At 45.0% G+C, this 11,960-nt stretch overlaps 1 protein-coding gene across 1 annotated transcript in view; it reads left to right on the top strand.

Annotated features, from left to right (window-relative positions):
- Nucleotides 1-11,291: 11,291 nt before the first annotated feature.
- The window catches only part of LOC145517094 (histone-lysine N-methyltransferase PRDM9-like), a 46,082-nt gene continuing 45,413 nt past the window's right edge, over nt 11,292-11,960 (top strand). Inside the window, 2 exon segments of the mRNA XM_081519351.1 lie at nt 11,292-11,370; nt 11,777-11,900. Coding sequence (XP_081375477.1) covers nt 11,296-11,370; nt 11,777-11,900 — 199 coding nt within the window. The 5' untranslated portion in view covers nt 11,292-11,295.

Here is an 11,960-nt window from a genome sequence, read left to right on the forward strand (position 1 = left end):
AAGCACAAGCTGAAATCAAGATTGCCAGGAGAAATATCAATAAACTCAGAGATGCAGATGACTCCACCCTAATGGTAGAAAGTGAAGAGGAACTAAAGAGCCTCTTGATGAAAGTGAAAGAGGAGAGTGAAAAAGTTGGCTTAAAGCTCAACATTCAGAAAACTAAGATCATGGCATCTGGTCCCACCACTTCTTGGGAAATAGATGGGGAAACAGTGGAAACAGTGTCAGACTTTATTTTTTGGGGCTCCAAAATCACTGCACATGGTCACTGCAGCCACGAAATTAAAAGACGCTTGTTCTTTGGAAGAAAAGCTATGACCAACCTAGACAACATATTAAAAAGCAGAGACATTACTTTGCTGATCAAGGTCCATCTAGCCAAAACTATGGTTTTTCCAGTAGTCATGTATGGATGTGAGAGTTGGGCCATAAAGAAAGCTGAGTGCCGAAGAATTGATGCTTTTGAACTGTGGTGTTGGAGAAGACTCTTGAGAGTCCCTTGGACTGCAAGGAGATCAAACCAGTCATTCCTAAAGGCAATCAGTCCTGAATAGTCATTGGAAAGATTGATGCTGAAGCAGAAGCTCCAAACCTTTGGCCTCCTGATGTGAAGAACTGACTCATTTGAAAAGACCCTGATGCTGGGAAAGATCGAAGGCAGGAGGAGAAGAGGACAACAGAGGATGAGATGGTTGGATGGCATCACTGACTCAATGGACAGGAGTTGAGCAAGCTCTGGGAGCTGGTTATGGACAGGGAAGCCTGGCCTGCTGCAGTTCATGGGGTCAAAAAGAGTCGGACATGACTGAGCAACTGAACTGAACTGAACTGAACTAGGGAACATTGAGTTAAAATCATGAGGTATCACACCACACTTATTAGGACTACTAAACTTCATATACATGACAATATCCACTGCTAGAGGATGAGGAACAAGAAGTCTCCCTCACTGCTGGTGGGATGTATGTACGGTCACTTTATAACACAGCTGGGCAGTGTTTTCCAAAGCCAAAACACTGGATCCAACAATCATGTGTTCAGTGTTGTCAACTGCTTTGAAAATTTATCCCAAATTCAAACAAGGATGCAATTATGCACAGCACCACTATTCATAATAGCTAAAAAATTGAAAAAAATTCAGGATATCCTTCAATACATGAAAGCATAAGCAAAATGGGGTGCATCCATGATAAGATGAGTAGAATATGCCACCCCAAAATATGCCTCTCTGGCATAAGGATTATTTCAGTCTAACTTTTTTAAAAAAGAAAAAACAGAAATCTCAGAAAACTAAGTAGCAATCGCCCTTTTGTGAAGGACATTTACAACAGAGAACTCTACATATTTAAGGGCTATCCCTCTTTGCACCAGAGGTAGATGAAGAGTAACTCTCAAGTAATTCTTATCAGTGGAGAGGTCCTGACTTAATTCTGCAGCAATCATACATTTCTTTACTATGTTTGCATGATAACCTGTCATAACAGGCTTCCCCCTTTCCCCAAGGTCTTCTATTTTTCTCTGAAGATCGTACTTGAGGTGATGGCTTTGGACATTTCAAGGAGTGACTCAGGTTTCCTGGATAGTTCCCCTATATACAGGAGGTATACAAGTTATTAAATGTCTTCTTTTCTCCTGGTGATGTCTCAAACTCCCTGCTTTTATACAGGAACTGGAGAATGAGGCTGGGCTCCTGAAGGCCATTCCTTCGCATTAAGTTGCTCCTATCAGTGTTGCAGTGAAAAGGAAAAGAGAGAAATGATTTTCTTTTCTTTCTTGAGAACAAAGAAGATAAAGAGCACAGTGAGCAGGCCGGGTCCCCCCAGGTCTCCCTTTCCTGCCCCTGCTCTGCGCTCTGTGACCAAGTCTGCTTTCCTGCTCCTGCCCCTACTCTGCGCTCTGTGACCAAGTCTGCTTTCCTGCCCCTGCTCTGCGCTCTGTGACAGAGTCTGCTTTTCTGCCCCTACTCTGCGCTCTGTGACCGAGTCTGCTTTCCTGCTCCTACTCTGTGCTCTGTGACCAAGTCTCCTTTCCTGTCCCTACTCTGCGCTCTGTGACCAAGTCTGCTTTCCTGCCCCTACTCTGTGCTCTGTGACAGAGTCTGCTTTTCTGCCCCTACTCTGCGCTCTGTGACCGAGTCTGCTTTCCTGCCCCTACTCTGCGCTCTGTGACAGAGTCTGCTTTCCTGCCCCTACTCTGCGCTCTGTGACCGAGTCTGCTTTCCTGTTCCTACTCTGAGCTCTGTGACCAAGTCTGCTTTCCTGCTCCTGCCCCTACTCTGCGCTCTGTGACCAAGTCTGCTTTCCTGCCCCTGCTCTTCGCTCTGTGGCCAAGTCTGCTTTCCTGCCCCTACTCTGCGCTCTGTGACCAAGTCTGCTTTCCTGCTCCTGCCCCTACTCTGCGCTCTGTGACCAAGTCTGCTTTCCTGCTCCTAACTCTGCTTGAGCTGCATCCTGCACCTATTCTCCTTCAACCCCATGCTACTTACTCCCTGGAGCTTGCCTTTACCACAGACCACCCCTTGTAGTTCTCCTTCTTTCTGCATTTCAGAAAGAAAGCAGCAGTGCAGTGAACCAGAGACAAACAGACCTAATTACCGGGCTACCTGATACCAGCTCTGATTTTTCTGGGGGTTTATTTCTGTTGTTATTTTATAATTTTATTTATTTATTGTCTATTTTTGGCTGTACTGGGTCTTTGCTGCTGTGTGGACTTTCCTCTAGTTGAAGAGAGTGTAGGCTCCTCCTTGTTGCGTGTGAGGGCTTCACGTTCAACTATTGAGCCTGTGCTCGAGAGTCTGGGAGCCACAACTGCTGAGCCCATGAGCTGCAACTACAGAAGTCCACACACCTCAGAGCCTGTGCTCCACAACCAGAGAAGACACTGCAATGAGAAGCCCTCACATCACAAGGAAGAGTATCCCCCACTCACTGAAACTAGAGAAAACCCACGCACAGCAACAAAGACAGTGCAGCCAAAAATAGATAAATGAAATAAGTAAAATCAACATTTTAAAAAATTAAGGTAAAATAGATAATCAACAAGGACCTATTGTATAACACAGGCAACTAAACTCAACATTTTGTAATAACTTATAAGGGGAAAGATGGCAGAGTAGAAGGACATGTGGTCATCTTCTCCTGCGAGAACTCAAAAATTGCGACTCTCTGTGAAACAACCATCAACAGGAGAATGTTGGATCCCACCAAAAAAAGATACCCCACATCCAAGGGCAAAGGAGATGCCCCAGTAAGATGGTAGGAGGGGCAAAAGAGCATTTAGAATCAAACCCCATACCCGCCAGATACACTTGGAGGGCTCAAACAAAACCTTGTGTGCACCAAGACCCAGGGGCCCCACAGAGACTAACCAGACATGCCTTTGAGTGTTTGAGTGTCTCCTGCAGAGGCAAGGGTCAGGAGTGGGCTGCTGCATGGACAGGGGCTCTGGCTGCAGCAGACCTGGGTCCAGCAGCATGTGGCATAAGCCCTCTTGGAGGAAGTTGCCATTAGACCCATCACAGAGACACTGAGCAGATGATCTACAAACTGCAGAACAATTATACCAAAGAAATTCTCGCACTGTTAGGTAAGTTCTAGGACCCACAACAGATTTCCCAACCTGGAAATCTGGCAAAGGGGCTGAGAACCTCTAGGGAATCAGACATTGGAGGCCAGTGGGATTTGATTACAGAACTTCCACAGGACTGGGAAACGGGCCCTTGGAGGGCACAAACAAAACCTTGTGTGCACCAGGAGGAAGGAGCAGGGTCCCCGCAAGTGATGGAGTCAGACTTCCCTGTGAGAGTCCAGGAGTCTCTGGTGGAAGCGTGGGTCAACACTGTGGCCTCAGGCCAAACAACAGGGAGGGAACACAGCCCCACTCATCAACAGAAAGTTGGATTAAAGATTACTGAGCATGGCCCCACCCATCAGAACAAGACCCAGTTTCCCCCACAGTTGTTGTCTCCCATCAGGAAGCTTCCCTAACTCTCTTATCCTTATTCATAAGAGGGCAGAAAGAATGAAAACCACAATCACAGAAAACTAACCAAACTGATCACATGGACTACAGCCTTGTTGAACTCAATGAAACAATGAGCCATGCTGTGTAGGGCCTCCCAAGACGATCGGGTCATGGTGGAGAGTTCCAACATAACATGGTCCACTGAAGAAGGGACCACTTCAGTATTGGCAAACCACTTCAGTATTCTTGCCTTGAGAACCCCATAAACAGTATGAAAAGGCAAAAAGATATGACACTGAGAGATGAACTGCCCAGGTCAGTCAGTGCCCAATATGCTACTGGAGAAGCATGGAGAAATAACTCCAGAAAGAATGAAGACATGGAGCAAAAGTGAAAATAGTGCCCAGATGTGTATGTGACTGGTGATGGAAGTAAAGTCCGATGCTGTAAAGAACAATATTGCATAGGAACCTGGAATGTTAGGTCCGTGATCACAGGATAATGGATGTGGTCAAATAGGAGATGGCAAGAGTGAACATTGACATTTTAGGAATCAGTGTACTAAAATGGACTGGAGTGGGCGAATTTAATTGAGATGATCATTACATCTACTGCTATGGACAAGAATCCCTTAGAAGAAATGGAGCAGCCCTCATAGTCAACAAGAGTCCAAAATGCAGTATTTGGGTGCAGTCTCAAAAATGACAGAATGATCTCTGTTCATCTCCAAGGCAAACCATTCAATATCACAGTAATCCAAGTCTACGCCCCAACCACTAATCCCAAAGAAGCTGAAGTTGAATGGTTCTATGAGGACCTACAAGACCTTCTAGAATTAATGCCAAAAAAAGATGTGCTTTTCATCATAGGGGACTGGAATGCAAAAGTAGGAAGTCAATCAGACTATACTACAAAGCTACAGTCATCAGGACAGTATGGTACTGGCCCAAAGACAGAAATATAGATCAACAGAACAAAATAGAAAGCTCAGAGATGAACCCACGCACCTATGGACACTATATCTTTGACAAAGGAGGCAAAAATACACAGTGGAGAAAAGACAATATCTCTTTAACAAGTGGTGCTGGGAAAACAGGTCAACTACCTGTAAAAGAATGAAACTAGAACACTTTCTAAGACCATACACAAAAGTAAACTCAAAATGGATTAAAGATCTAAATTTAAGACCAGAAACTCTAAAACTCCTAGAGGAAAACATAGGCAGAACACTCTCCGACATAAATCACAGCAAGATCCTCTATGACACACCTCCCAGAGTAATGGAAATAAAAGCAAAAATAAACAAACAGGACCTAATTAAATTTAAAAGCCTTTGCACAACGAAGGAAACTATAAGCAAGGTGAAAAGACAGAATGGGAGAAAATAATAGCAAATGAAACAACTGACAAAGAATCGATCTCCAAAATATACAAGCAGCTCATGCAGCTCAATACCAGAAAAATAAACGACCCAATCAAAAAATGGGCCAAAGAACTAAACAGACATTTCTCCAAAGAAGACATACAGATGGCTAACAAACACATGAAAAGGTGCTCAACATCACTCATTATCAGAGCAAGGCAAATCAAAACCACAATGAGGTACCATCTCATGCCAGTCAGAATGGTTGCCATCTAAAAGTCTACAAACAATAAATGCTGGATATGATATGAAGTAAAGGGAACCTTCTTACACTGTTGATGGAAATGCAAACTAGTACAACCACTATGGAGAACAGTGTGGAGATTCCTTAATAAACTAGAAATAGAACAGCCATATGACCCATCAATCCCACTGCTGGGCATACACACCAAGGAAACCAGAATTGAAAGAGACACCTGTACCCAATGTTCATTGCAACACTGTTTACAATAGCTAGGACATGGAAGCAACCTAGATGTCCATAGGCAGATGAATGGATAAGAAAGTTGTAGTACATATACACAATGGAATATTACTCAGCTATGAAAAAGACCACATTTGAGTCAGTTCCAATGAAGTGGATGAAACTGGAGCCTGTTGTGAAGTAAGTCAGAAAGAAAAACACCAATACAGTATATTAATGCACATATATGCAATTTAGAAAGATGGTAACGATGACCCTACACACAAGAGCAAAAGAGACACAGATGTAAAGAACAGACTTTTGGACTCTGTGGGAGAAGACGAGGGTGGAATGATATGACACAATAGCATTGAAACATGTGTATTACCATATGTGAAATAGATGACCAGTCCAAGCTCGATGCATGAAACAGGGCACTCAGAGCTGGTGTCCTGGGACAACCCAGAGGGGTGGGATGGGGAGGGAAGTGGGAGGGGGGTTTGGGACAGGGGGACACAAGTACACGGTGTACACCCGTGGCTGACTCATGTCAGCATATGGCAAAAACCACCACAATATTTTAAAGTAATCCACCTCCAGTTACAATAAATTAATTAATTTTTTTAAAAAGTAGGAAGTCAAGAGATACGTGGAGTAACAGGCAAGTTTGGCCTTGGAGTACAAAATGAAGCAGGGCAAAGGTTAACAGAGTTTTGCAAAGAGAATGCACTGGTCATAGCAAACACCATTTTCCAACAACCCAAAAGAAGACTCTACACATGGACATCAAAAGATGGTCAATACCAAAATCAGATTGATTATGTTCTTTGTAGCCAAAGATAGAGAAGCTCTATACAGTCAACAGAAACAAGACCAGGAGCTGACTGTGGCTCATATCGTGACATCCTTATTGCAAAGTTCAGACTTCAATTGCAGAAAGTAGGGAAATCCCCTAGGCCATTCAGGTATGACCTAAATCAAATCCCTTATGATTATAGAGTGGAAGTGACAAATAGATTCAAGGGATTAGATCTGATAAACAGAGTCTCTGAAAAACTATGGACAGAGGTTCCTAACACTGTACAGGAGGCCATGATCAAAACCATCCACCAAAATGAAATGCAGAAAGGCAAAAAGGTTGTCTGAGGAGGCCTTACAAATAGCTGAGAAAAGAAGGGAAGCTAAAGGCAAAGGAGAAAAGGAAAAAGATATACCCATCTGAAAGCAAGGTTCCAAAGAATAGCAAAGAGATATAAGAAAAACCTCTTAAGTGAACAATGCAAAAAAAAAAAAAAAATAGAAACAATAGAATGGGAACGAATAGAGATCTCTTTAAGAAAATTAGAGATACCAAGGGAACATTTCATGCAAAGATGGGCACAGTAAAGGACAGAAAAGGTATGGACCACTTCTGAAGCAATAGATATTAAGAAGAGGTGGCAAGAATACACAGAACTGTACAAAAGAGATCTTAATGACCCAGATAACCACGATGGTGTTATCACTCACCTAGAGCCAGACATCCTGGGATGTGATGTCAAATGGGCCTTAGGAAGCATCACTACGAACAAAGCAAGTGGAGGTGATGGAATTCCAACTGAGCTATTTCAAGTCCTAAAGGATGATGCTCTTAAAATGCTGCACTCAATATGCTAGCAAATTTGGAAAACTCAGCAGTGGCCACAAGGACTGGAAAAGGTCAATTTTCATTCCAATCCCAAAGAAAGGCGCTGCCAAAGAATGTTCAAACTATTGCACAATTGCGCTCATCTCACATGCTAGCAAAGTAATGCTCAAAATTCTCCAAGTGAGGTTTCAACATACATGAACCAAGAACTTCCAGATGTTCAAGCTGGATTTAGAAAAGGCAGAGGAACCAGAGATCAAATTGCCAACATCCACTGGATCATAGAAAAAGTAAGAGAGTCGAGAAAAACACCGACTTCAGCTTTATTGACCATGCCAAAGCCTTTGACTGTGTGGATCACAACAAACTGTTGGAAAATTCCCAAAAGATGGGAATACCAGACCACCTTACCTGCCTCCTGAGAAATCTGTATGAAGGTCAAGAAGCAACAGTTATAACCAGACATGGAACAACGGACTGGTTCTAAATTGAGAAAGGAGTATGTCAAGGCTATATATCATTGCCGTGTTTACATAACTTATGTGCAGAGTACATCATGCGAAATGCCAGGCTGAATGAAGCACAAACTGGAATCAAGATTGCCGGGAGAAAGATCAATAACCTCAGATTTGCAGATGACACCACCCTTATGGAAGAAAGTGAAGCAGAACTAAAGAGCCTCTTGATGAAAGTGAAAGAGGAGAGTTAAAAAGCCGACTTAAATCTCAACATTCAGAAAACGAAGATCATGGCATTCAATTCCATCACTTCATGGCAAATAGATGGGGAAACAATTGAAACAGTAACAGACTTTATTTTCTTGGGCTCCAAAATCACTGCACATGGTGACTGAAGCCATGAAATTCAAAGACTCTTGCTCCTTGAAAGAAAAGCTATGACCAACCTAGGCAGCATATTAAAAAGCAGGGACATTACTTTGCCAACGAAGGTCCATCTAGTCAAAGCTATGGTTTTTCCAGTAGTCATGTATGGGTGTGAGAGTTGGGCCATAAAGAAAGCTGAGTGGCAAAGAATTGATGCTTTTGAACTGTGGTGTTGGAGAAGACTCTTGAGAGTCCCTTGGACCGCAAAGAGATCCAACCAGTCAATCCTAGAGGAAATCAGTCCTGAATATTCATTGGAAGGACTGATGCTGAAGCTGAAGCTCCAATACTTGGACCACCTGATGTGAAGAACTGACTTATTTGAAAAGACCCTTGATGCTGGGAAAGATTGAAGGTGGGAGGAGAAGAGGATGACAGAGGATGAGATGGTTGGATGGCATCACTGATTCAATGGACATGAGTAAGCTCTGGGAGTTAGTGATGAACAGGGAAGCCTGGAGTATTGCAGTCCATGGGATCACAAAGAGTCAGACACAACTGAGCGACTGAATTGAACTGATTAGTGGAAAGAATATGAAGAAGAATAGCTATCTATATCTATATCAAGAATAGATATCTATATCTATACCAGACCAGCTGGAATGTAAGGGATGCTGATGGTGACTAGTTCTAACTGTCAAGACTTCAATCAACTGAAGCCTGGAGTCTGCCACAGCCCAAGACCCTTAGTGAACACGCCTGTCAAGTTAACATGTTAGTCACTTACTCGTGTCTGACTCTTTGCAACCCCATGGACCACCAGGCTCCTCTGTCCATGGGATTCTCCAGGCAAGAATACTGGAGTGGACCGCCACGCCCTCCTCTGGCGATCTACCCCACTTAGGGATTGAACCCAGGTCTTCTGCTATGGGCAGATTGTTTACCGTCTGAGCCACCATGAAAGCCTGAACATGCCTGTACCCATAGATTAAAGCTTCCCCAAGTTTGCAGTTTAGAGAGACACTGCTCTGAAAAGATCCATGGTGTTCTCCATAGTTCTGCAAGTAATACACTTTTCCTTCCCATGAGCTTTGGCTGGGTTGTATCTTCTGGCTCAACACCCACCAAGAGGTAAACTCACTTTCCTGGTAACATTTCTCTGTCCAGACTCCAAACCACAACTTGATACTAATTCTACAGTCAGCTGTCTTGCTTCCAATACATGGAAATCACGTTGTTTTTCTGTGAGCAAAACTAGCTAAGGGCCAGAAACAGCGTCCCTGTTTTATCTTGTGAAGCCAGTAGGTGTCAAGCAAACTCAGCTCTATGGATCCTTTGTCCTCCAGTTCGATGCCCCGTTTTACAGAAAACACTTGCAAAGCTTTGAGGTTTTATTTATACCTCGTTTCTGAAGGCTTTTAATATCTACATTAAATATACAGATGACTCATCAGTGCCACTTCTACTTTGAGGTTTAAAATCCTCCAAGTTTTTTCTAACATACTTATTCCATGCCTTGCGTTTAAATCTTTGACCATATGTTGTTTATCCTGTGTCTCATCAGAATTTAGTTAATTGCACCCTTTTCCCCTGAATAATGCTGTACTCATCACATGGAGTTCTTGCCAAAACTGGATTTGACAAGGTAGGGCACAAGTGGGCCTAGAAGAAAGTCCGGGAGCATGACTACAGTCTGGGGGAGCCAAGATTCCAGTTGAGGGCACTGGAAGGAAACATCAAGCCTGAGGACAACCCGCCCACTTGAGGATCCAGGCGTAAGAGGCCTTGCCTGAAAACAAGCAAAGAAAACGACCAAGATGCGCCTGCGCGCTGGAGGCTTCTTGACAGACACGCCCCCAGAGTAGCCAATCCCCGAGCAGTTGGGTGGGGCCTCCATCGCGCTCCGCACCCTCCCGGCGCCTATTGGCCAGACTGCCTTGGTCGCAACGCCGATTGGTCGCTCGTGCCTGACAGGGTACAGGCCGGCTGCTCGCCCTTCACTTCGCCTCAGCGCGGGAGGACTGGACGTCGCCGAGCTACTAGCGCGCCCCAGTCCGGATTGGGCAGCGCCTCAGGACAGCTGGTAGACTGTCGGGAACACACCCTGAACAAACCTCATAAACCTTTAGCCTGACGGCTTCAAATTCCAGGGTGGAAGGCCCCAAATCCCGTCAGCTTTGAGGAATTTGAGTCCTAATCTGAAGGAAGCTTGCATCTCATCAGGTTCAGGGACTACAAGTCCCTTCACCCGCAGAAACACCGAATCCCCTAGTGCTGCGACCCTCAAATACCTAGAGTAACCCCAGTTCCCCTCAGCCTGAGGCACCCTAAAAATAGCACTGCAGAGAGACCAAATTTCCTTAACCTCAGAGACCCTGAATACCTCAGCCTGGGAGCTCTTAAAACTCGTCCTCCTCAAGACCCCAACTGTCATGCCTGTTGGAGACCTAAAGTACCTTAATAAGAAACCCCCGATTTCCTCAGCCTCAGAGATCCCAAGTTCTCTCACCCTGCGCATTCTACATCAGCCAAAAGATTCCCAGTCCCCTCTGTCTGAAGAGCCCAGTTCCTTCAGCCCGTGTGACCCAGCTCTCCTCAAGCCAAGTAACCTGTCCCTTAGACGTAGAACCCACGTTATGCCCAGATTTTTCTGAGTCCCCAGGGGGAGGTCCTCAAAACCCTTCTTGGAGAAATATTCCCTCTCCTGCACTGAAACAGAGCCCTGATTTCAGCCTGACCCCAGTCCAGCAGTTAGGGGCTTCCAGGTCTCCTCAGGACTCCCTCCGTCACCCACAGACACGTCCCTCCCAGAGCCTTTCCTCGGAGGGGCTAAACTGTAGCAGAACCAAAGAAACCAAATCTAGTTCACATCAGGCTGGTCTGTCATAGCTGGTCAGGGTCCGTCCATCCCACCAATACCCTCACCCCGACTCTCCCCTCACCTTCCTGCCCTGGAAACTCCACTCAAGGAAGACAGACCAGGCTCTGGACAGTGGTCTGGGCTATCTCAGCACCTTCTTCTTCCACAGGCACCTTGGCCTTGAGCACTCCAATGGCCATGAGGCCAAACAGGTCTCCAGAGGAGAGCACTGAGGGAGATGCTGGGAGAACAGAGTGGAAGCCCACGGTGAGAGGCGGAGGCGGCAAAGCTGGGCTCTAAGCCAGCTCTATAGGAAGGACACGGCGCTGGTCCCTGAAGGACCACAGACTGCTTGCCTGGGCAGCTGAGTGAACTTCTCTGTGACCATACACAGGATGGGAATGCCTGGTCTTGTCTGCGATGGTGGGGTGGAGTGGGACAAAACAGGACACTAGCATCATCAACTGCTCTGTGTCCAGGGAGAGTTAGGAAAACGCTCAGTGTTTGTTCAGTTAAGCAGGACACAGTTGGGAAGGAAAATCTTCATCCCTGCCTCACAGAGACCATCCAGTAGCTTCAGGCTACTCCCTGCACAAAAGGTGGAGGAAAACGCCCAGCTCTAAGTTCTGACTTATATTAGTAAATTACTGATGAAATCTATTATTTTCCTTAGGCCAAAGATGCTTTCAAAGACATCTCTGTATACTTCTCCAAGGAACAATGGGAAGAGATGGGAGAATGGGAAAAAATCTGATATATGAATGTGAAAAGGAACTACGAAGCACTGATTGCTATAGGTAACAGGAAGTGCTGGGTGCCTGTAAGCCTGGGAAACATGAAACAGGTCTTCACCCTCA

Source organism: Giraffa tippelskirchi, chromosome 8 (assembly GCF_054371585.1).
Source record: "Giraffa tippelskirchi isolate mGirTip1 chromosome 8, T2T-mGirTip1v1.2.pri, whole genome shotgun sequence".
Classification (NCBI taxonomy): domain Eukaryota; kingdom Metazoa; phylum Chordata; class Mammalia; order Artiodactyla; family Giraffidae; genus Giraffa; species Giraffa tippelskirchi.